This window comes from Pseudopodoces humilis, chromosome 25 (assembly GCF_049639895.1).
Source record: "Pseudopodoces humilis isolate 2021_Gansu_Grassland_sample_001 chromosome 25, ASM4963989v1, whole genome shotgun sequence".
In the NCBI taxonomy this organism is placed as follows: Eukaryota; Metazoa; Chordata; class Aves; order Passeriformes; family Paridae; genus Pseudopodoces; species Pseudopodoces humilis.
The window spans coordinates 3,200,096-3,224,786 of NC_142224.1; the positions used below are offsets into that span (position 1 = coordinate 3,200,096).

At 49.4% G+C, this 24,691-nt stretch overlaps 1 protein-coding gene across 5 annotated transcripts; it reads left to right on the forward strand.

Moving 5' to 3' along the window:
• Positions 1-1,686: 1,686 nt before the first annotated feature.
• LOC102107251 (beta-galactosidase-1-like protein 2) lies at positions 1,687-24,247 on the forward strand. Of its 5 annotated transcripts, none has more exons than XM_088066886.1 (20): positions 1,687-1,800; positions 4,842-4,901; positions 6,032-6,229; positions 6,350-6,418; positions 6,706-6,801; positions 7,833-7,941; positions 8,211-8,303; positions 10,802-10,883; positions 13,571-13,635; positions 15,492-15,576; positions 16,043-16,180; positions 16,750-16,830; positions 17,008-17,114; positions 17,481-17,627; positions 18,026-18,097; positions 18,862-18,943; positions 20,125-20,212; positions 22,009-22,123; positions 23,009-23,125; positions 23,536-24,247. In XM_088066886.1, the coding sequence occupies exons 1-20, from the start codon at positions 1,718-1,720 to the stop codon at positions 23,620-23,622; spliced, it is 1,974 nt and encodes a 657-aa protein (XP_087923012.1). In that variant the 5' UTR covers positions 1,687-1,717; the 3' UTR covers positions 23,623-24,247. The 5 variants fall into 5 exon arrangements, with proteins under 5 accessions (XP_087923012.1, XP_005528521.2, XP_087923013.1 ...); XM_005528464.2 differs by having other exon boundaries at positions 18,865-18,943; XM_088066887.1 differs by lacking the exon at positions 4,842-4,901 and having other exon boundaries at positions 1,695-1,800.
• The last annotated feature ends 444 nt before the right edge of the window (positions 24,248-24,691 follow it).

Sequence of the window (24,691 nt, forward strand, 5' to 3'; positions counted from 1 at the left end):
CTGTCCCTGCTGTCAGTCTGTCCAGGCTGTCAGTCTGTCCAGGCTGTCAGTCTGTCCATGCTGTCAGTCTGTCCATGCTGTCAGTCTGTCCCTGCTGTCAGTCTGTCCAGGCTGTCAGTCTGTCCATGCTGTCAGTCTGTCCCTGCTGTCAGTCTGTCCCTGCTGTCAGTCTGTCCATGCTGTCAGTCTGTCCCTGCTGTCAGTCTGTCCCTGCTGTCAGTCTGTCCAGGCTGTCAGTCTGTCCAGGCTGTCAGTCTGTCCATGCTGTCAGTCTGTCCAGGCTGTCAGTCTGTCCCTGCTGTCAGTCTGTCCAGGCTGTCAGTCTGTCCATGCTGTCAGTCTGTCCCTGCTGTCAGTCTGTCCAGGCTGTCAGTCTGTCCCTGCTGTCAGTCTGTCCCTGCTGTCAGTCTGTCCCTGCTGTCAGTCTGTCCCTGCTGTCAGTCTGTCCCTGCTGTCAGTCTGTCCAGGCTGTCAGTCTGTCCCGGCTGTCAGTCTGTCCAGGCTGTCAGTCTGTCCCTGCTGTCAGTCTGTCCCTGCTGTCAGTCTGTCCATGCTGTCAGTCTGTCCCTGCTGTCAGTCCATGCTGTCAGTCTGTCCCTGCTGTCAGTCTGTCCCTGCTGTCAGTCTGTCCATGCTGTCAGTCTGTCCCTGCTGTCAGTCTGTCCATGCTGTCAGTCTGTCCCTGCTGTCAGTCTGTCCAGGCTGTCAGTCTGTCCAGGCTGTCAGTCTGTCCCTGCTGTCAGTCTGTCCAGGCTGTCAGTCTGTCCATGCTGTCAGTCTGTCCCTGCTGTCAGTCTGTCCAGGCTGTCAGTCTGTCCCTGCTGTCAGTCTGTCCCTGCTGTCAGTCTGTCCAGGCTGTCAGTCTGTCCCTGCTGTCAGTCTGTCCAGGCTGTCAGTCTGTCCCTGCTGTCTGTCCAGGCTGTCAGTCTGTCCCGGCTGTCAGTCTGTCCAGGCTGTCAGTCTGTCCCTGCTGTCAGTCTGTCCCGGCTGTCAGTCTGTCCAGGCTGTCAGTCTGTCCCTGCTGTCAGTCTGTCCCGGCTGTCAGTCTGTCCCGGCTGTCAGTCTGTCCAGGCTGTCAGTCTGTCCCTGCTGTCAGTCTGTCCCTGCTGTCAGTCTGTCCCTGCTGTCAGTCTGTCCATGCTGTCAGTCTGTCCCTGCTGTCAGTCTGTCCAGGCTGTCAGTCTGTCCCTGCTGTCTGTCCAGGCTGTCAGTCTGTCCCGGCTGTCAGTCTGTCCAGGCTGTCAGTCTGTCCCTGCTGTCAGTCTGTCCCTGCTGTCAGTCTGTCCCTGCTGTCAGTCTGTCCATGCTGTCAGTCTGTCCAGGCTGTCAGTCTGTCCAGGCTGTCAGTCTGTCCCTGCTGTCAGTCTGTCCATGCTGTCAGTCTGTCCAGGCTGTCAGTCTGTCCCGGCTGTCAGTCTGTCCAGGCTCTCTGTCCGTCTCTCCGGACGCCCCCGGGCCGTTCCCTCTCGGTCTCGCGGCTCCTTCTCGCGCCCCCCCGGCAGCCAATGGGAGGCGGGGGCGGGGCCAGGGGCGGGGCGCGGCCAATGGCGCGCGGGCGGGGCGGGGCCGGGGCGGGGCGGGGCGGGCGCGCGCTGGGGCCGCGCCCGGCGGGTCGGGGGTTCGGGGCCCGGGGCCGGCGGGGGGCGCGGGGCCCGGGGCCGGCGGGGGGCGCGGGGCCCGGGGCCGGCGGGGGGCGCGGGGCCCGGGTCCCTCGGCCATGTGGCCGTGCGGGGGGCGGCGGCAGCGCCGCCTCGGGGGCGTCGCGCTGCTCCTCGTCGTGCTGTGGCTGGTGCTGCGCAGGTGAGAGCCGGCGCGGGGCGGGGGGCGCGGGGGTCGCGCCCCGGGGGCGGCGGGCGGGGTTCCCGCGGCGGCGGGGCCGGGCGGGGGTGGGCGCTGGGCGGGTGTCGCTGCCCCGCCGGGCGCAGGCCCCCCCGCCGGGAGCGGGGCTGGCTGCGGGAGAACTGCGCATGGATGGAGTCGGCGGCGCCGGTGGAGGGGAGAACGGTTATTAATGTAATTAACGTAATTAACGCCCGCGCCTCCTGCGCGCTGCCGGGGGATTAACGGGAGGCAGGCTCGGTGGAACCCCGGCTTTCCGAGCAGAGCCCTCCGCTCCCATCATTCCTGCAGCGGAACGGGAGCGTGGGAAGGAGCGCGGCGAGTAAGGCGGCCGCCGTGCCGGAATTACCCAAAGCTTTAAATAAATGCTGCACCTGATATCCGCAGCTCTTGTCCATCACCGAGGGCACCGGCGGAGGAAAGCCCCGCTGCCAGCGCCATAAACCGGGTTCTGTGTGAGGTTCTGCCGACCTTGGCTCGGGGGAGGCTGTACATCACCGCAGCGCTGATGGATGATGCGCCTCGCCAATCAATCAGCTCTAACGCAGCTCCGGGGCTCCCTGGCGTGCTCGCAGCAGCGTTGGTTCCCTCTCTCCAGCCCGTTCTGGGGCTGGCTCTCCCCGCTCTGTGTCCCCAGGCACTGTGGTACCCATGGCCACCTCTCCAGTCCTCTTTGCTTCCTTCTGCTGGTCCTTTTTCACTCTCCAGACCAGCAGCTGTTCCTCTGTAGCCCACCAGCAGTAGCAACAAGTTGTTTACGGTTCTAGATTGAATCCCACGTGGTTTAGATCACATTCATTTTGGGGGTGATGCTCTTTCCCAGAGGAACATATCCCATGTTTGTGGCTTTCAGGTGACAGAAACTCTTCAGTCCCTGAAGAGTTCCATGCTGGAGAATACAAGAAAATACACATGTTTATGGATGGAGATGTAACATAATTATTTATTGCCAGCTGGATGTTTTATAACAGGTTCTTAAAATCATAGTCGGAAGTAAACCTGATCCTCAGAGCTATGGAAAAGCTTCAATAAATCTTTGCATAATTAGAAGCAAAATTCTTGCACAGCTGGCCTTGGGTTTGTGCCACCTGGTTTCTTAGGGAGGATTATTGCAAACTGATACCTGATGGAGGCACGGAATCTGTCTCTTGTGAGAGTGTATCCACAAACCCCAGTATGCAGAATAAACCCCAGTATGCAGAATAAACTGCTCTACAAAACCATTGTCACCTCAGCCATGGGCTGTGAGCACGGGGGCTGTGCAGGGCAGCGAGCTGGGAGCCAGGGCAGCTCTGAGCTTTCACTTTCCCCTGGCCAGAGGAAGGCCAGAATAAACAGCAAAGCCCTTGGAGGTCTCAGTGGAGCTTAGGGATTAGCAGCAAAGTCCCTTGTCCTCTGAAGCACGTCCTTTAGCATCAGTAAAGAACTGAATGGCTTTTCCCCCTGTTTCTTCTGGCTGTTTTCTTTCCCACCAGCTTTTTTTCCCAACTGCAGTGGATACAGGGTGGTTGAACACCAAAGGTAAATCTCTCTTGCAGAGAGGACTTCAGCCAGATTTGTGTTTCACAGGCATGAACAGCGTGGCACTTTGGTTCAGAAGTTAATTGGGACTTTCGTTTTCCATGTGTTGTGTTTTGCGCTTCAAATTCCATCTTACAAGGGCTTATTCCATCTTATTGGAATAACTCATCCAATCCAACTTCAGAGTGTCTGCTCTGGGGTTAGCTTGTAATAGAATGGTTGGTTTGGTTTTGTTCTGCTTTTGCAAAAGAGGCTTCCCTGAAGCAGAGACAAAATCACAGAATTGTGGAATCCTAGAATTTGTGTTGGAAAAGGTATTGAAGATGTCCCTGCCATGGCCAGGGACACTTTCCACTATCCCAGGCTGCTCCAAGCCCCATCCAGCCTGACCTGGAACACTCCCACAGATGGCTACTGAGGTTGACAAAGGCCAGGAGCCTTTAACAAAGTGAAAAAAAAAAAAGAAAGATCATTTGCAGCCTGTTCTGTCATTATAGCCTGCTCTGTCATTATAGAAGTGAGAAAGAAAATCTACTGGGAGCTATAAATTGCTCTCAGGAGGAAGTACAGAGCCCAGGTACACTTTAAACTCTGGCAATCCAGCTCAGGGTAACAGGATGAAGCTCTGCTGAGTCACAGAAATGTTTCTTCCCGAGGTTACTAGAGCAGATCCTAAGGAGAAATGTGGGTTTCAGGATATCCAGCATAATGTGTTGAGAATATTGGGAGCCTGGGAGCTTCCTACCAGCCCTTCTTGGGGAGAAAAAGCACTGGAACTGGGGAGTTTGAAAGTAGGAAACTTGTTGGGAATGTGCCAGGTTAGTTATGCCTGGGATTAAGGAGATGAGCTTAAGTGATTAGTTTATTTTTATCTGGGTGTGTGTGCTTCCTGAGCACAGCCTTCATTCTGGCACCAGTCAGCAGCACTTTTGTGTGCAGGGGTAATTTAGGGCTCTACCTAGCTCAGAAACAACTTTTTTCCAACCTAATCTTTAAAAATTGGAGTTTTGCGTCTCCAGATCCCTTTGAGCTTTCCACCTCTGGCTCTCCACCTAAAATAGAAGCAGATGTAGCTGCTGATTTGGTTTGCCAAAGTTACAGTCTCTAATTGAGCAGCCTAGAGGGGCAGGTGGCCATGGGATATCCTGTTTGGGGTTCAGAAGCCTTTCCTCTGCTGCTGAAATTTGTAACAATTCCTTGGGAGTGATGCTGCCATTTCCCAGCCTCATTCATCATTCTCTGGCTGTGTTTCTTGTGCAGATGAACATTTTCAGTCCTGTTCTTGCTCAGGCACACTTTGAATGTGGCAGGTTGATGTTTTGTACTCATTTCTCCTACCTGAGCTGCTCTGTCACCATGAGCTGTTGTTATCACCCCATATCTGACCCAGCACAGTCTCCCTGCTCAGTTTTTGGGAATGGCTGGACAATCAGTGTGGGTCTGTGCAGGCAGTGACTATCTAACCTGCCTTCCTTTTCCAGGTATTACCCCTGCCTGCTGCCGGTTGTTTCAGAGCCCTGTGAGAATGCTGTGCTACTCAGGTACCCTCTGAGCTTGTCAGCCAGCCCGTGCAGTACCCTGCAAGCCTTAGCTTTAGCTCCTTTTAGTCCCCCTGTGCTGTCAGAGGACAGGCAGGATGCTGGTTAGCAATCCCTGTAAGCCACGAGCTCTGAGCATCCTCACCCTCTGCTAACAACTGCTTTACACATAGCCTAGGCAGCAGCTGGAGGCTTAGGTGTTCCTCTCCTCTCACTGTGATGTTTCTCCCAAATGTGTGGGTCATTCCTGCTTTCTGGAGCTGGGAATTCATTCCTCACATCTGGCTCTGATAAGGAACAAGCTGCCATTGTCTGTGGACTGATGGAGGCAGTGACACTGCTCTGTGTCTTGCTGCTAAAATGGGGTTTTGGTTTGGCCAGAGTGAGCTGGGAGCTTGCAAGGCCATGAGCAGTGCAGGAACTGAGCCAGGAGGAGCTGTGACAGCAGGAGTGCTCACCCTGGTAAGTGCTGAGGAGCTGCTGGCCCCACGGCTCTGGTTCTTTGGGCAAATAACGTTTTCAAGATTAATATAAGCAGTGATGTGGGCAGAGGTAAGTTTGTGGTGACAGCTGATTTAGTCTCTCCTGGGTGATGAATATAATCCAGGGGGTTCATTAAATGGAGGAAAAGGTTCTCTGTCCACAGGAAACAGGTGAGGGGGTTTTATTTTTCCCGTGCTTTGAGATGGAAGATGCCAGAGTCCCCAAGACATTCGGGATGGCAAGGATGAGATGCAGCTGCTGTTGGAACATGGATCTGGAAATCAGCCATGTGCCCTCCTATGCAAGTCAGGGAGATGTTGAATTCCATAAGTTGGGAAGTGTTTGTGAGTGAAAACTTGCCCATCCCTGATTTCAGCAAGTGAGTTTCGTGCTCGGTGCCTGAGCAGTGTCAGTTGTAGAGCGAGGCACAGTGTGGGGAAGCAGCCAATAAAATAGATTTAAATCTCCATTTGGGAAAGTCTGCCAACTGGCTTAAAGCCTTCTGAACAATCTGTGTGCTCTGTATGACCAAGATGTGGCTCTCTTGAGAGGCAGGAAGGTCAGGGCTGGTCCTGCTGGGTGAGGTGGAGTGAGGAGGACACATTCCTTCCCCAGGACTGGCTGCTCACGTGTCTCCTTTTCTCTTCCAGGTTTAACTGGAGCGAGCTGACCCCTCTGGGGCTGTGGGGGAGGACCCTGGGCTTGCAGACAGAGAACTCCCAGTTCCTGCTGGAAGGGATGCCCTTCCGCATCTTTGGGGGTTCCATGCACTACTTCCGAGTGCCCCGGGAGTACTGGGAGGATCGGATGCTGAAGATGAGAGCGTGCGGCCTCAACACCCTCACCACGTACGTGTCCTTGCTTCCCTGCTTCCTCCTGTGGGAAAAGGCAAATGGTGGGGCCTCAGGTTTTCTTTGAGCATCCCAAACCTCATCCTTCAGCTCCCCTGCCCTCGCTCTGCCTTTCAGGTACGTGCCGTGGAACCTGCACGAAAAGGAGAGAGGGAAGTTTGACTTCAGTAAAAACCTGGATCTAAGGTAGGTGGCACAGACAGCTCTGTTAGGAAATACTCCTCTTGGGAGGGGAGGGGGTGGGTGGTGTTTGGGTGAAGTTGTTATTTCCAGATGTGCCTTGATCAGGCAATGGGGACTTGTTCCTTCTCAGTTTAATCTTAATCTCTCCTTCAATCAGTTTAGCACCAGTGCAGTATAGCTGCTTCATCAGGCAGTTCCCTTCTGCTTTGGTGCCTAAATTCAGTGGTGATTGGAGCAGCAGGAGTGGGGGTTCTGCAGGCAGACAGTAATTCCTCTGTCTGGATCCCCAGGGCCTTCCTTTCCCTGGCAGCTAAAAATGGACTGTGGGTGATTCTGCGGCCTGGACCTTACATCTGCTCAGAGTGGGACCTCGGGGGTCTGCCCAGGTGAGTGTGGAAATGGCTCAGTTCAGGGGAGCATTAGGGACAGACAAATCCCAAATTCCTGATCACACAAGGCTCCTTCAGAGGAATTGCTTTGGAATTGCTTGATGGGGATGTTTATTTTCTGTGTCCCCAAAGCGGGTGGATGCTCATTATCTTACGGAGCTCTTCTGATTTATTTTTTTTTTTGAGTGTTCAAAATAGCACAAACCTCGGTGGAGATATTTGGGGATTATTTTTATTTAACTTTTCACTTGCCTTTGGCATCAAAGTTCAGGTGTCAGGGACTAACTCCTGAGAGCAGAGCTCCTCATGACCAGAGCCACGTTAGATTATGAGAAGTGCATCTGTTATCAGTTGTCACATCACCCATGTGGTTTTTTTATCAGATAGATAAAAGATTTTAATAAAGAGCAGCAGTACTATTCTCATTTTCCAGCTAAAGAGGAGATGATTTTTTTTTAAGTCCACATTTAGCAAAGAGTTGAAGTCTTACAGATCTTTGGAAGGATATTAATTAAGGCCTCATTTTGCAGAGAAAAGGAAGATACAGGCTCATTCGCCTTAAATTGTTACGGCATTATATTGTTCTGCTCTTCAACAAATTGCCACTTTTTCTGTTAACTCCAGAGAGAACCCAGCCTTGTAAATCAGTGGTAGAAACGATGGGAACAATTAGAGAAATCTTTGTTTTGAGAAAGGATTGGGATTTTTTGAAGGAGCACTTGGTTGTAGAGTGCCCTTGGGAATGCAGGGAATTCACTTTAGAGTGATAAGATTAATCCTTGAAATATTATTGGTAGAGGTGACAAATTGAGTTTAGGCCTGAAATGCAGAAGAAAAAGAAGAGAAAGAGATTGGGAATTGGAGCCTGGATTTATTTCCAAGTGAGTGACAGACACCACTCACAGCTCGGGGTGTCACAGCCGCTCTGTGGGCTCCGCCAGCTGACACCAGTGATCCCTGCCCAGCTGTGACTGGTGCCAGTGGGTGAAATATCTCTGTAACACATTCCCTGTCCTGCTTTTCCCCAGCTGGCTGCTGCAGGACCCTGAGATGCAGCTGAGGACAACGTACAAGGGCTTCACAGAAGCTGTGGACGCCTATTTCGACCGGCTGATGCGCGTTGTTGTCCCTCTCCAGGCAAGCAGGATCCCTGTCCCTCTCCAAGGGTGGGAATGGGTGCACAGGGCAGTGTGGGCTGTGTGTGACAGCAGCAGGGTGAGGCAATGACAAATGGACCAGTTTTGCTCCAGCAATCAGCACAGGCCACAGTTTTCTCTGTCAGTCTGGGAGGGTGGAGCTGAGTCCATCTGATGCTGGTGCACCTTTCCTGCCAGCTAGTGTGATTTTGGTCCCTGTGGTTAGAAATCATGGTGAACATCTCTTTTCTCCCTTTCTGTCCTCCACAGTACAAGAAAGGAGGTCCCATCATTGCAGTGCAGGTGGAGAATGAATACGGTTCCTATGCCAAAGACCCAAACTACATGACCTATGTCAAAATGGTAATGGTGGCACTTTCACTTGTTTCTGTGTCAATCTCTCCCATAAATCACCTTCTTTACAGTGTTCTTTTTTTCTGTGTAACTTTTGAGCGTGATTTAAGAGACCCTTCAAAGTGTTAGTGCCTTATCCAGCTGCATTTTCCTTGGATTTTCCTTTCCTGCAGGACTGGAAGAGTTGGCACATGACCCTCTCAGTGTTGATAAATCTGTGTTCTTATGTCTTCCAGAGAGGAGGGTGATAGGGAGCTGGGGAGTGTCTGTATTGCACAGCTGGCCTTGAAGAAGTTCTCACCTTGGGGTTCTGTTTTGCCTCTCCTAGATGATATTTGATAAAGTTTTCCCTTTGTTGACTTTCCTGGGAGAAAAGTTGATGGGAACAAGTCACCAGCATGCTCCTGAACTTTTGTGATCTGGGGCTCAGCATCAGTCAGGTTAATTTGCCTAATGCCTCCCTTACTCCTGTCAAAAAGAGATTAAACTGTGCCCTGGCTGCTCTGAGTCAGTGATGAGGAGCTGGCCCGTGCCCAGGGAGGCTGGATTATCCTGGTGCATCTCACAGCAGCCTGACCTGTTTGTTTGCCCTCAGCACCAGTGCAGGGCAGGCAGATAATGAGATCTGCAGTGTCTCTCACAGGCTTTGTTGTTGTTTAATTTATTTTCACTGAATGCTTGAAGTTATTTCTGCACATCACGGGGGGTCATGCATCCAGTCTTGCTCTTCTGCCACAGGATTATGGGATCGTTCTGAAAGCTTTTGGGTACCCCAGCTGCACCCTGAGCACCCTGAGGCTCGGGTTGTCTCATTGCTCTTCAAACAAGTAAATTCATGGCAGGAGTGCTGATCTCCTTAGGGCTGTGCCAGCTCCTGCACCGACTCCATCTCGTGCCGTGATTTAACTCTGCTCACAAGGTTAAATATGAAGTGTGTACACAAACAAATCAGAGATAATGCCAAGCAAGTGGTTTTCAGAACCCAAAACCAAGGGGACACAGAGACTCTGGGGGTCTGAGCAGCCTGCAGGCTTGGCCTTGCTTTTCATGGCTCAGTGAGGAAAGAGCTTGTGCTGTTTCAGACTTGTCAGGACAGATTTCCCTGCCAGGCCTGTGGATGTATTTTTGCAGTGCTGTTTCATCATATTCTGGGATGGTGTGCAATTTGCATCTGAGGCAGTACAGAATAGTGGTTAGAGATGAAAATGTGGGAAAGCAGGATTCACAGGCTTCGTTTTTGGTTGGAGCGAGATCTGATGTGAGGTGGGGCTCCGAGTCTTTGTTCTGGTTTGTGGCAAGGTGATTAATTCACATCTTCCATCTGCGACCAAGTTGCATCTTCCTGGAATTAATAACCTCATTAAAAAACACCCACAACTCACACCAAACCTCAAATCCCTGTGCTTACCTCGCTTTTTGGTGCAGTGCCTTTGCCTTCCTAAAAGTGAAAGATGTATTGACATGACCCTTCCCACACAGAACTGAGATTCTATTCCTGCTTCTGCTGTGCTCTGGGAGGCATCTAATGTGTGGCAGCTCTGCTGTTCCTCCATTTTCCACTTAGACTCAAAAGGAGGGGAAGAAACTTAGCACTAATGCAGTGCTCAAAGAGTTACCTTGGTAAAATTGGTTAGAAATTCCAGTTCCCTCAGCAGCTGAGTCTGAATCCAGCCTCTGTTCAGGTATAAATTTGGTGGTGATGGGTTGACAAAGTCAGCAGGTTGGGTTTCTCTGTGGGCTCTGTGTTGTCTAATGCAGACACTGCCGTGCCCAGGTCTGGTCTTGGTGCAGGCAGGGACAGTAAACAAAGGGCTTTATCACATTTCACAATTAGTAATTTAGACTGGAGGCTGGAGCCTTGTTCTCAGAGCTCCTGGGAGCTGGAGGAGTGACTTCCAATGCAGGTACAGTGAAATGAGTGGTTAATTAACAACTAAGGTTTCCTGATCTCTCCAAACATCAGCCACAATGGGAGGAACCTTGTGTGTGCAGGGGGATTTTAAAACCTTAAAGTGCTGTTCCCTCTGGTGCTGGAGTATTGAGGAGCCACTAAATTCATTGATTATGGAAAAACATTCATACCTGAGCTGTCCTGTGATGCCATTCCTTGGAAAACCAGCTCTTCCCTCTTCTCAGCTTCCACTGTGAGGCAGTCAGGAAGCCTGAGCTGCTTTTCCTTTCCTCCTTCCACCTGCATCCCTCTTTCGATGAAGGCAGTGAAGCTATTTATTACATTGATCTCATGAGCTGAAATCCTGATGTTGGATGCCTCAGTGAGAAACCAGTCCAACTTTCTAAAACAAAATAAGATATTCAGATGTCTTTAAGCTGGAAAAGGTAGGCAGGGAAGCTTGAGGAGGAATGGGAGATGTCACAGGGATAATATTTCATTACAAGGCACTGCCTGTGGCAGGCTGTCCCCACAGAAGGTGATGCTGTAGTGCTTTAATATCCTGGGAAATGCTAAACTCTGTTAAAACAGTAGCTTTTGCTCTTTTTTAATCTAGGCCCTGTTAAACAGAGGGATTGTGGAGCTGCTGATGACCTCAGACAACAAGAATGGGCTGTCCTTTGGCTTAGTGGAAGGAGGTGAGTGCCTGTCAAGGTGAGGGAAGGCTGTGATCTGTGGGGAGCGTGGCTTTGGAAGGAAAACAGGACTTTAATTCACCCTCTGCACCCACTGAGTGTATGCTGGTTGTGGTAGGAGGGACCCCTTGGCTGGGTGGTGCAGCCAGGACAATCCCAGACCCTTCCCAGAAAGGTTTAGGGTGGTTTATTTTCCACATGAAGTGTAACACCATGTGAAGGGTTGGGCACCTGTACTTCCCACTGAGTCAAGAGATGGCAGCACCCAGCATTTCTTAATGTTTCACCAGACTGCAAGGCTGAAAGTGCTGCTTATTGCTTCATTTCAGGATATGTTAAACAAGTTCCTCAGCAATTACTAACAGTAATTATTCGTTCCTAAGGTAGATGCCTTGCAATTAATAAGAGAAGGAAATAAGGTCCATTAAAACCTTGATTTTGAATTTTACATTTAAGCAGTAAATTTAGCAATAGTTTGTGAGGCAGCATTATCTTCTCAGCAAGCTTATTATGGGGTGTAAAACCTTAGGTAGGTAAAGGAGGGTGTCAGATGTGTAGATTGCAGAAGGATGCCCATTTCCCTTTTATAAAGTATAATTCTAATAAGTTCTTAAAATGCTGCTTAGCACCCTCCTCCTTTTTCCTGTGAAGAAGTGGAGGTGCAGCTCCTTGAATTTCACTAAATCTGACTGTTTGGGACACTGATTCTCAGAATTTCAGGTAATTTCAGCTGGGATTTGCTCTGTACTTGGCCTCTGTTCTCTCCTGTGTTCCTGCCAATTGTAACAGCTCCCCCAAATTAAATGTTTGCAGGGTACAGCCTTGAATGCTCCTGGTAGCACTCAGTCATAAATAATGTAAAATTTCCAATCTCAGGCATGGAGATGATTAAAGGGAAAGATCTTCCCCTCCTTTCTTTTTCCCCTCCTTTCTTTTTCCCCACCTTTTTTTTTCCCCTCCTTTTTTTTCCCCTCCTTTTTTTTCCCACATTTTTTTCCCCCTCCTTTTTTTTCCCCTCCTTTTTTCCACTCCTTTTGCTTTTCCATGTCAGTATGAGAGGGATAAATCCATTAGCTGAAGTCACAGGCTTTCAGCAGCACGCTGATCTTGTTGTTTGGATATTTTCGGGTGTGCAGCAGTTCTCAGCTGTGACCACACAGAGTCACTCTCTGCCTGCCAGAGCTGTCAGCAGAAGGACTGGAGTGGAAATCCCTGCCTTGCCCTCATCTCCTGAGGGAATGTTTGCAGCCTCACAGCTCCTTCTCCTTCGGAGTGTTCTGCTGGGAGCTCTTTGATCCCAGTTTGCCTCTTGGATGTCACAGGAATCTGTTTATTCCAGCCGAGGTGTCACTGATCAGATGTGTGGGATAACCAGGCTCCAAGAGGAAGAGCAGCAGGGTGGTGAGGAAGGGGCTGAAGGAGAGGCAGGAATCACTCCCCATCCCTGGAAGTGTCCAAGGCCAGGCTGGACAGGGTTTGGATCAATCTGGGGTAGTGGAAGGTGTCCCTGCCCTTCCAGGAGGTGGGATGGGATGAGCCTGAAGGTGCCTTCCATCCCAAACCGATCTGATTCCAAGAATCCCAAGCTGATGTGAGGTGATAAAGGGAGCCCATGAGTGACAAAGGCCCTGTTGTCCCTCCAGGCCGTGGCTGAAGGACCATGGTGGGATTCCTTGTGTGTGTGGTGGGGAGGAACATCCCATGAGAAGGATGAACAAGGCTCTGGGGACTGGTTCTCTTTCCCATGGTGTGCTGGTAATCTGCATGGAAAGCAGAGCTGGGCATGTTCTCCTTCAGAATTGCCAGCTAACATATTACATCGGTGCTAAATCCACCTTTTATTTTGTTCTCCTTTCATGTTCTCTGTGCTGAATTCTTCAGCTCAGCACACTACATAGGTCAGCCTATTAAAATCAAGGTATAAATAGTGAGAAGTGAGCTTTTCTTTCTGTAAATATTCTGTTTGAAGTGCTCTGCCTGACACAACTGGGGCTGGGTTTGATACCAGCTCTGTTGTTAGAAGTCAGTTTTGAATGCCGAATCACATCATCGCTGCTGCATTTGTCTGGTGGAAATATCAGCGTGACCAAGGGCTGGGAGATTCCAGAATGGTTGAAATGCCTGCCAGGGGCTGGAACACTGATCCCACATTAGTGTCTCCTGTCCTGCAGGCAGGTGTTCCCACTCCAGGGGCTGAGGATGGGCAGAAGCACACAGAACTCTTCCAGTTGCAGTTCTCTGTGGTTCTCCTGTCCCGTGGTTGCTCTCGCTCACCCCCACAGACATGACAAGCTGTAGGATATTGCCTGGGAAGGGATTCCTGCAGCTAAAGCCTGGGAGAGCAGTGTGGCATCCAGACAGGACTTTGTAATGAGTTTGCCTTTATGTGGTGCCTTTTAAGTGAGGATCTCCAAGTGCTTTACAGGCTCTAATTAGAGCTGGTGACACCCCAGGAGCTGCTCTGATGCTCTCTCTAATATCTCTGCATGTTAGAGCTGAAAGATGGCCTGGGAGGATTCCAGTGTGTGCTGGGGTTCACTTGGATTCTGCATACCAAGTGAAGGCTTTGATGGGGAATTTCTAAGGAGGTTATTTTGGGGGTTCAGAAGGTTCCCTCCTGCTGGGCTGAGGCCTAAGGCCCTAGACATTTTGGATGAGTCTAAATTAATACGTTTTTCCTTTCCCACTAGCACTGGCCACTGTTAACTTTCAGAAACTGGAGCCTGGGCTGCTGAAATACCTGGACACAGTACAGGTAAGATGCAGAAACACTTTGTTCATCCATATTTTCCAGCACTAGAAGTGAAGCACTGACACATCCTGTTTGGGATTTGTGTGTTGGCTTGGGGCTTCCTTCTCATTAGGTCAAATCCTTCTGGAATCAGGGAAGGAGGATTTAAGTATCTTGTTATCCAGCACCCTCTAAAAAGGCTTTTCATCCAGCTGTGCCCTGTGTTTAGCTGTTAGAGGTTAGGGTTTCTGTGAGTGTGGATACCCAGAGCATCCCAGTGCACAATGGTCAGACCTCTCTCTTGAAGTTCATCATTTTTCCCAAACTCTCTCGCCCTGGAGCTGTGGGTGCTCTTTGCAAACTGCTGATGTGCTGCAGGTGTGTCTGTGCACTGTGATGGGTGCTCATCTCCAGGGCCTCCTTCAGGGTAGATTGATGAAGTTTTAGTGTGTCACTTGAGCATTTTTAACCCTTGAGTGCTGTCAGAGGAGGGAATTCATTAATGAATGCCTGATGAACTCTTGGTGTGAAGTGTCCTGGTTGTGATGAGGGAGTGGTGAGGGAATGGCAACTTTTCGGGTTAATGACAGGTTTTCTGTCTCTTTACACCCTCTGTCCTCTCTTCCTGTGCTCTGCTTGCTCCAGATGAACGATGGGAGCACTTGGGATCTGCCCCCAGCCCTGATCAATTCTCTGCTCACCTCTTCCCTTGGCTTTTGCCTGGCTGTGGAGGGAAGCCCTGCTGGCATGCTGGATCTTCAGTCCTACAGCTTTCATTTGTTTTCTTTTCCTCTGCTGGCAAAAGAAGCTCTGCTGGAAGTGCTTTCACCCTCTTTAGGTCTTCCAAAATTGCCCAAACCCTGCAAATGAGCAGAAGGTGGCACCTGCCCCACCAGATGAATACAAAGTGTCCCCAAAGGAGCAGCTCCTCCTTTGCCACACTAATTACCAGATAGGAAGTGTTTGTAGGGGTTATGAAGCTGTTTTATCTTTTCCTTGTTACGGGTTTTTGTTCCAGAGGGTGACAAAATCACTTCTTTGGTTCACTGGGGATGGATTGATGAAATACATATTTCCAAGAGCTGGAAGGTTTAGATGATTACAGGCAGTTGTTTTCTCCTAATGAAACACGAGTTTCTTTAGTGCCACTTAGCTCAGCCAATTCCTGAGGCATCAGACAAAACCCCTACCACACACAGAGGGCAGAACAGCCTGGAAATAAAGCCCAGGGGCTGGAGGGGCAGCCAGGCTGAGCACACATCGCCCTGCCCATGCCATGGGGACAGGAGGGATCCTGCAGGAGCTCAGGGAGCTGGCAGGCACTGACAAACGGGAAGCAATTGCTCTGTGTGCAGAGCCTTTAATGAAGATCTAATTCCTGCAAATTCTTCCCTGCCAGCACCATATGCAGCATTAAAAAGGCATTAAAGCAGCTCAGGTCTGCTGCTGTACCTTGGCAAGCACTGGCTGCCCTGCACCTGCAAGCTCTCAGCTGGCAGTGGCAGATAAGCAGACATTTATAAATGTGTGTTTGTAGCAGAAACTAAACACTGACAGTTGGTTTGTCCCTCTGCTGAAGCTCTCCCAAACAGCAGCATCCAGAACTCTTTGATGGCACCTGATTGTGTGCCCTGTGCTTTGTGACTAGCAGAGCCACAAAGCTTTGCTTGCCTCTTCTGGGCATTGCTGCTTCTTGTTCCTCACATGCCCAGAGCTCCTTAGGTGCCTTTTTTGTCTGTGCCAGTCGAGAAGAAAACACTCCTGTAAAACCACATCACCACACTGGATTTGAACAATGCTGCTCTAGGAAAAAAAAAAAAAAAGGGATGACTGCAGGACTGTCCTGAATCCATTTTAACTCTGTTTTTTCTCTTTGACAGAAAGACCAGCCCAAGATGGTGATGGAGTACTGGACTGGGTGGTTTGATAACTGGGGAGGCCCTCACTATGTCTTTGATGCAGATGGTGAGCACCAAACGCTGTTCTTGTAGAACATTCTGTGGTGAATTCCAGCCCCTTGTGAGTGCAGCACCTTCTCCCTTGGTTTAAAAGCTTATTTGGTTGGCTACTATCAAAAAAAAAACCAACCCCCCAGGGCATTTACAGAGCAGTGAAAGCAGAGCTATACAAGACTGTTTTAACGATTCTCTTATCCTCCTGCAATTGTCTTTGTAATTGGGTCATTAGCGTGTTGGGTTTAGGAGTCTGATTGGAGTCCTTGCAACTCTTCTTCTTAAAAGCAAAACTCCTGCTGAAGGCCACGAGATTTGCCCTTTTTCCCCGGGAGGAGAGGATTATTTGGGTGTATTAATGCATCAGTAGATGTTCTGCCCCTTACTGAAATCACAGTGACTGCACAGGAACGTGGCTGATTTGAACTCTCCGATTTGTGCTCTGTGGCCTCCCTGGCACTGCCCCTTTTTTTTTGCAGAGATGGTGAATACTGTAGCAAGCATCCTCAAAACAGGAGCATCCATCAACCTCTACATGTTCCATGGAGGCACCAACTTTGGCTTCATGAGCGGGGCTTTGGAGGCTGATGAGTACAAGTCAGATGTCACCAGTTACGGTGAGTTTGTTTGCACTGCCTTGCCTCTGCTGCCCTGGCCAGTAACCAAAGTGATCAGCACAGCCACTGTGTCCTGCTGGGACACACAATTCCTGTCTAAAAAGGGGCTTACATGAGTGTTTTCAATTCCCAACCCATTCCAGGAAGTGGGGGATTCCCTTATTCTGAATTGTAAATAGAGGTGTCACAAATGATGAATTGATACCTTTTTTTTTTTTCCTAGGGAGAGATGGTGATCCAAGACACCATTTTCTAATTTTACCAAGTCAAATTTTACCATAAATCTCTTTTCATCCCAACTGCCTGTGGTTAAAATGGTTAATTGTTGACTTTATCCTGTGTGAAATTCTGGATATGTGCAAATTAGATCTCTGAAAGTGTGAATGGCTCTTCTCTAAATTAAGGAATTTTGTGGCTGTTTAGTGATGTTAACTCAGATTAAAGTGTACAGATTTCCACACTCTAGACAATGCCATGAAAATTGTGCCTGGGGCTTTCATTTCTTGTGTGAAGCCATCCCAGAGCTGCTTTATGTTTTTAAAACACATGCTGCTTTTCTGCTTTTCCAGATTATGATGCTGTGCTGACAGAGGCTGGGGACTACACATCCAAATTCTTCAAACTGAGACAGCTCTTCAGCATGGTCATTGGTAATTTCAAACCCAGGAACCACAGCACTGAAATTAGGGAATTATTTCAACTGGCCCTTCTGCTGGAGCCCCAGGGTTGGGTTGGGAATTAAGGATGGGAGGACCAAAGGAGGTCTGGAGGGATCTTGAATTTGCTTTGTCTGAAATCATTGTTCCATCTTTCTTTCTGCACCCCAGGCCAGCCCCTTCCTCTGCCTCCCATGATTGAAAGCAAGGCCTCCTATGGTGCCATCCTGTTGCACCAGTACATCTCTCTCTGGGATGTGTTGCCAGCACTTTTACAGGTAGTGACACCTCTTTTAATGCATCCCAGACCTAAAAGGCATCAACTTTTAGATCAATTGTGCTCTGTCTTGTTATCCCACAAGGATGAGGTTGGGGGATTTATTTTTTTTGCGAAGGATTCACAAAAGCAGCAAATCTTTTATCTCGCTTTTTTTTACTTCTGTTCTCTTGGAATTGCAGTTTTGCAAAAGTCCTTGGCTCCTTTTTCTGGTACTTTGGGGTAGCTTTCTGAAGGTCAGGAGGGAGTTTGGGTTGGAGCAGAGCTTGGGAGGCTCTCAGCTGTGGCAGAGTGGAGCACCTGCCAGAAATGAGCCTGTTCATGGTTCTGGTCAACTCCTGATGGCCAATTTGCTTCTCCCCTGCAGCCCATTAAATCAGAGTTCCCTGTGAACATGGAGAATCTGCATCTGAACGACAGCATTGGGCAGCCCTATGGATATGTGCTCTATGAGACTGTCATTTTCGGGGGGGGCCACCTGCACACCAGGGACCACGTGCGGGACCGGGCACAGGTAGGGAGGGACACAGAGTCCTTGGGGCCTCCCTCAGCCTGGGGGGAAATGCTCTGCTCTGGACAGAGAGGCAGAAAATGGGGGAAAACACGACATTTTGGATTAGTTCTGTGATTCACTCCTTCCACTTCGCAGCTGAGCCCCAAACCCTTCTAATTTCTAATGAAATTTCCAGTTCCAATCTGCTAAAACTTAGAACATCTTGAAACATCAGAATGTTGAACGTTCTGAGAATATTCTGATTCTTTTATTCCCACCTGCTCTGACAGTAGCACACCTATGGACACCTGAGTTGTAGTTTCAAGCAGAGACAGTTTCCTCCCCAGATGCAGCTCTGGAGTGCTGTGACTGTGACGTGATTGATGAGTTGTTCTGCTCTCCTGTGCTCTGTTCTGCAGGTGTTTGTTAACACCATGTACGTGGGGGAGCTGGACTACAACACAGTGGAGCTCTCCATTCCTGAGGGACAGGTAACAAGATCACCAAAAGGAGAGGTCTCAGAAAGGCACCTCCTCCTCACCCAGACTGGCTTGGTACCCTAATCAGACACAAACAGTGGCATTTCACTGCCAAGTTACCATTTGTGGTTGGAAAGTGAGGCCTGAATGCTTTTCCATGGAGAAAATTAAAGTTATTGTAGCCCTTGCTGCACAGAATTTGCCAGACTTTTTACCACAGCCACAACATCAAGCACCTGAACCTTGTTATTGCAGATTAAATCAGTGCAGGCTTCATCTTCCTTAGCACAAAGCAGGTTTTAAGGGGCTTTGGAGGCTTTTGGGTCTCAGATTAAATGAGGGGGAATGTCTCTCTTCAGCTCTGAGAGCAGTTTCACCCTGGCAGAAGCTGGCAGTCAGAACACTGTATTGATTGAGCACATTGCAGCAGAGCTGTGGTGGCTGGAGGAGCAGGAGAGGGGGTGGATGCACTGGTTCTTAAGGCTTGTGGGAAAGTTTATGGCACGAGCCTGTCCTGTATCAAACCCCATTTCTGACCCTGTGGGTGATACCAAAATGGGAATTAAAAATTCAAGAGGTAAAAAAAAAACAGCCTAGAAATCTTCTGTGCAAAGGCTGCAAGTTCCTCACTGTTTGCAGTAGAGAACTTTAAGTTTATAAATTGCAGCTGCCAAAATTAGATATAATAATTTAATAATATTAAATATAATTGCTGCTGCTACTTTCCCCCTTAAACACCTCTGGTGAGGCTGCTGTTTCTCCTGGTTTGTTTTCAGCAGGGTTTCAGGCAGCTGAGGCTCCTGGTGGAGAACCGAGGGCGTGTCAATTATGGGCTGGCACTGAACGAGCAGAGGAAAGGTGAGTTTGGTTCTGTGCTCCCGAACTCCCCCAGAGACTTCTCGGAGTGGAAATGCTGCAGAAGTGTCCCTGTGCTTTGCTCAGAACCAGCTGAGGGCCCAGCACAGCTCTCGTGGTGCTGGTCAGGACTGGGAGTTGGTGGGAAACGGGGTGAGGGAGGGAATGTGTTAAAAAACATCCTCACCCCTGGCTGGAGTGATCAGGGGAAAAGCAGCAGATGCTCAATGCCCTGCACCAAGGTTTATTTTATAAGGGTACAGCTAAACCCAGTGCTATCAATGAATCTTGCTCTGCTCTAGGTTTCCTAGGTGATGCTCAGCTCCCTTTCTCTTGCTCTGTGAGCATATTACTTCACAGGGAGGGAAGGAAAATACCTTTTTTAATCTGTGTTTTCCCTTGAGGGGTTGATATTGGAGGATCACACCATTTAAAAGCTCACACAGTGTCAGGAGGAGGGAACTGCATCCCCTTGAGCGGAATTGACTGAAATGCTCAAGCCTATCACACACAGTGGTGGAGCTGGAAGGGGTTGATTCTATTTTCGTGGGGAACTGTGTGCAAAAGCTCTATAAAATAGATTAATGGAGTTAGGCATGTAACTGTATCGATTTTATTCAGTGCAGAAAAGTTGCATAAACCTCAGTGCTGCCCAGGCAGCCTCAGTCCTGTGATCAGGAGGCTGCATTAGCACCCAGGCTTTGCCTGCTTCAGGGAGAGCAACTTTAACAAAAGGCTGCTAAAGGTGAATGACTTATTCAGGTGCCTTAAAATCCTGGGATGAAAAGCCCTGGACCAGCCCTGGGCATTGGTGCTGGCTCAGTTGTGTTTTGCTGTGCCTCTTAGAGAAGTGATTGAGTGCTTTAAAAACAAATCTGTGCATGGTCAGCTCACTAAAGCCCAGCAATCCCAACAAGCCCAGCTGCTGCTGTGCCAGCACATCCCAGGGTGTTCTGCTGGGAGGGGATTGAGGCTCTGGTGAGCCGAGGGAAAGGAGAGAACGGAGAGGCCAAAGTTTAGCGATGCTCCCCACTCAATCTGGATGAGCAATGGGACCATATGGACTCTAATTCCATTGCAGAACATGGCTGCTTTCCATCTCCTGCTGTTCCTCAGATCCAAATAGCAAAATCCATCAGCTTTTGCTGTTCCTCAACTCATCATTACCCCCATTGCTCTTGCAGGCTTAATTGGTGACGTCTTCTTGAATAAAACTCCCTTGAGGAACTTTAAGATTTACAGTTTGGAGATGAAACCTGCCTTCATGAAAAGGTTTGTGGGATTTTAACTTCCTTTTTTTTTTTTTTTTTTTCCTTCCTCATTTGAAACCAGCTGTTTTCCAGCAGTGCAGTGTCTAATAGGGAGCAGCTAAATGAGGAAACAGTGGGGAGGTGGATTTTTGCACTGATAAATTCCTTGCTGATACTTTTGCCCGAAATAGTGCAGGAACTGGTACCAGCTGATCCACACCATCATTTAGGGAGAATTCTAACCCCACTGTGCAGTTTAAAGATTTCCTTGCAGCAAGGGTTAGATCAGGTTAGGTAAAAGCCAGGCTTACCCAAAGGGAAGGATCCCCTCACACCCACATGTTGGAAATTTTGGGTCTTTCTGGAAATTACCAATCTGGTTGATATATTTAGTAATTCAGAGTGGCAAGGGATGGATTAATTCTGGAAAGCTACTGATAGTGCATTAACAATCCAGATGGCTCCCTCTCTCTTATGTTGTTTTGCTTTAATTCAAGGAAGGAAATTTAGCAGGGGGATGTTGAAGAGCCTCTGTCAGCACATAGAGAAAACCTCAGCAAATGTTTCAGGCAGCAGATGCCCTATGGACTCTGGCCACAGTCCAGAGACACTTTTCAGTGATGTTTTTAATACCAGAAAACAGCTTATGTGCATCCCCAAGATACCACAGCTGCCCCATTTTGTGTAGGAGGGAGAGAGAGGTCACGTTAAACCGAAACAGCTTTTAAAAGGCAAAAAGTTCACATTCTGAAATGCCTCAGGACAGTTTTACCAGGTGCTGAGGGGCTACCTGAAGGATTCTTATTGATGGGGTAACTCACAGCCTGTTGGACTGCAGGGTGTTAGAGGAACATTTCCAGTGAGGAGCATTAAAGCAAGTGAGCTGCCATGGCCGAACAAAAGCAAGATTAGTCACCACTACCCTCAGCTCCTGGCTGCTGACCAGCAGCACTGAAACACAATCAGCTCACAGTCCCCTCGGGGGAGGAGGGAGAGGAGTGTTGTGAAAGGAACTGTCACAGGCTTTCAGTTGAATAATTCAGTAGCAGCCGGGCTGCACTGGATCAATAACTTCCCTGAGTCCAAGAGATGCAGTTTGTAAGGGTTGCAGGGAACATGTTCTGACAGAAGCTCAAGGCTTCTGTGGGATTCTGCTCTCCTGATTTCCTCTTCTGCTTGTGCCCTGCTCCCAAATTGTTGCCACAGGTAAGAAATAATGTCAGATTTCCCCTAATTACTGCACACTTGCAAGGATGTGTTTGTGCTCCTGGACAGGAGCCGTGGCAGGAGTGTCTGCTTTGAATCCTGTCAGTTCTGCAGTCTCCTTTAGCGAGCCACAGACATTGAAAGCACGCTGGCACATCTGAGGGATCCTCAGCAAGCAATGTGAAGCAGAGCTTTTATCCCAGAATGGTTTGAGTGGAAGGGACCTTAAAGATCCTCTCATCCCACCCCTGCCATGGGCAGGGACACCTTCCACTGTCCCAGGGTGCTCCAACCTGCCCTTGGACACTCCCAGGGATCCAGGGGCAGCCACAGCTTCTCTGGCCCAGGGTCTCACCACCCTCCCAGGGAAGGATTTTTTCCTAATATCCAATCCAAACCTGCTCTCTTCCAGTCTGAATCCTTTTCCCTTTGTCCTGTCACCACACACTCTCATAGCAAGCATTTCCCATTGCTGTGAAGCACCAGAGGCGGTGACAGCCCCAGGGATCCTCCTCCTGTACCCCAGCTGGGCCTGCCAGGGCTGGGGACCGTGGGGACAGAGGCAGCTGGCCCCAGTGCCCTGTGTGAGTGCGAGTTGTCCCTCTCTTGCAGCTTGCAGCACGTGGCTGGCTGGAGCACGGTCCCGGATTATTTCGTGGGGCCGGCGTTTTTCCGCGGGAGGCTGTGGATAGAGCAGCAGCCCCAGGACACCTTCTTGAAGCTGCAGGCAAGTCCTGGCTGTTCTTGGTCAAGTTTTTTAAGAAGCTGGGTAGAAAGACCTGTGCAACAGCTCTGATCTCTGTGCCTGTAGCCTCCCCCTCTCTCTCAGTGAATTATTCTGGCAGTCTCCTCCAGGTAATTCTGTTCAGCCTAGAGAGGCCCTGTGAGCAAACATGTGCAGCACTGACCCTGCAGAGCTGCCAGTGACCACTTCAGTCTGTTTTTATTGGCATACAAATGCTATTTTCTGGTTCCAGAAGAGTAATGGGCACAGAAAATAAAGGAGATCTTTGTTTTATCCCTGTCTCCTCAGTGTGACGTGGGAAGAGTCACTTCTTTGTGGCCATGGCATGGGAGTTAACATCCCTGTCATCCTTCTGTGGGAGACTGCATAGAACTTCAGATGAGATTTTAAATGTTATTAAACTTCTGCTCTGATTTCCTTCCCTTGGAGCCAACCTTGTGCCCAGCCTTACTGTCCTGCTCACTTTCCCATTTATTGGGAAAATTATATATGTTGTAAATCAGGCCAGCCAGCAGCAATTCAGTTTTTCTGGCACCTGGGAAGGAGGTGAAGGCAGATATTCCATGCTTGGGAAGGAATAAAGCCCTTTCTGTTCAAAGGGAAGAAATTTCCTGTAAAAGCACAAATCACAAATTGCACTTTTTTGAAAGCTTTATCCTTTTAATGAGTACATTAAGGATAACTCCTGTTCAGCAGGGCTTGTTTAAACGTTCCTGGCTGCAGGGATTTGCACAGGGAAGGCAAGCAGAAAACCTGCAGAAAGTGCCTGGAAAGAATGCAAGTGTGAAAGCAGATTTGGTTTCCTGTGGGGACGCTAACGAGGCAGCAGAGCTGCATCAATAATTCCATGTTCTGCCTTGATTCCAGGGCTGGGAGAAAGGAGTGGTGTTTGTCAATGGGCAGAACCTGGGAAGATACTGGAAGATTGGACCTCAGGAAACCCTTTACCTTCCTGGGCCCTGGCTAAGGAGAGGGGGCAACGAGGTGAGAGGCTCTGCTGGGATTGCTCTTTGCCTCTCGGGGTGTTAAAGATCCTTGTCCCAAAGGACAGGACATCAGTTATCCTTCAGCTGAAAGCAAGAGGGGCGGGACAGGGCAAGCTCCTAAGATCTCTGAAAATTAAGGAAGGTGCTGCTCTAAAGCTGGCTCTGGCTCTGACAGCCATTGAGGGGTGACAGGGATGGCAGCTGAACTTCACAGCTCTGCCTCAAGCTGGAAATCAAGACAGACCTGATGTGGTGCTGCTTCATTCCTGCACCACCGAGGCAGAGCCTCAGTCACTGTTCAGACCCACACTGACTGATCTCTTTAAATGGTGCTTCCTTCCCCTCCTCCTGAGAGTATTTTAAGCCCCCCAGGCTTTGTAAGAAGGGATTTTGTGTCTCCCTGTGCAGATTGTCATCTTTGAGGAGCGCACAGCGGGGCGGATCATCCAGTCCGTGGACATCCCGTACTTAGGACGGACGCAGTACGTGGATTGAGAGCTGCTTTCCCATGTTTGGCTCACCCTGAGTATTCCTGGTTGCATGTCTGGGGATGTGATGGCTCAGCACTTGGGCATGCTAATCTCCACTAGAGCCAGGGGAAGGATTTGCCCTCTGGCAGTGAGTTCAGAGGAGAGGACAGCCAGAGGAAGCAGGGCCGTTGTTCCATGGATGGATGGATGGATGCAGCAGCTCATCTCCCTGGACTGCTGAGGCCCCCCAGCCCGGATGGCTGCGCATGTTCTGGACCATCTGCTGGATGTGGGGGAGGAAAAAGGTGCTGGAGGCAGGTGAGAGAAAGAATTGAAGCCATCTGAACCGAAAGCTGAGCTCAGCTTTCCAGAGACTTTCAAAATGTGCTATTGCTGGCCGCCTCGTTTTTATAATTAGGTAGGGAGAAAATAGTTGGTGAACATGTGAGTAATCAGGTGTGGAAACCATTTTGGTGTGCTTTGAGGCAGATTTTAGCAAGTCTCTCTGCAAAAAAGCCATTATGTGTTCCCTTGTTGGAAGGCAAGGTGGTTGTCAAATGACTTTTAATTTCAGCTTTTTTTTTTCCACTAAGTTTTACTATGGAGGTCGCCTCTCTCTCAAAAAGAAAAAGAAATAAATTAAAAAGTGAGATGTGTTTTGTCTTTTATCAAATGTATCATTATGTTTCAGGACAGGCAGGAATTTCCAAGGAGGAGAAAAGAAGGAGTTCTGCAGTCCCCTCTCCACCAGTGCTCACACTGTGAAGCACCTAAAGATGAAATTCCCCCTTGGAAAGTGAGCAGGGATCAGACTTTGGCTGGGGTAGAAGCAAAGGGATTACAGGTGGGAAAACGCATCCCTGCTTTCTCCTTAAAGCTGCTGTGGGATTGTGGGTCCTGGCTTCTTTTTTCTTTTTGTCCTTGTTAACAGAAACTTGGGATTTAGGTAAACATGAGGTTCTTGTAGCTCAGCAGCTCCAAGGCACAGAGGAGCTGCAGCCTCCTTGGGGAGAGGGAGAGATGAAACTCGAGCTGTGAATCCTGCAGAACTCCAAGGAGTTGCTGCTTTCTGTGCCAGTACCAGGATTCAGGCT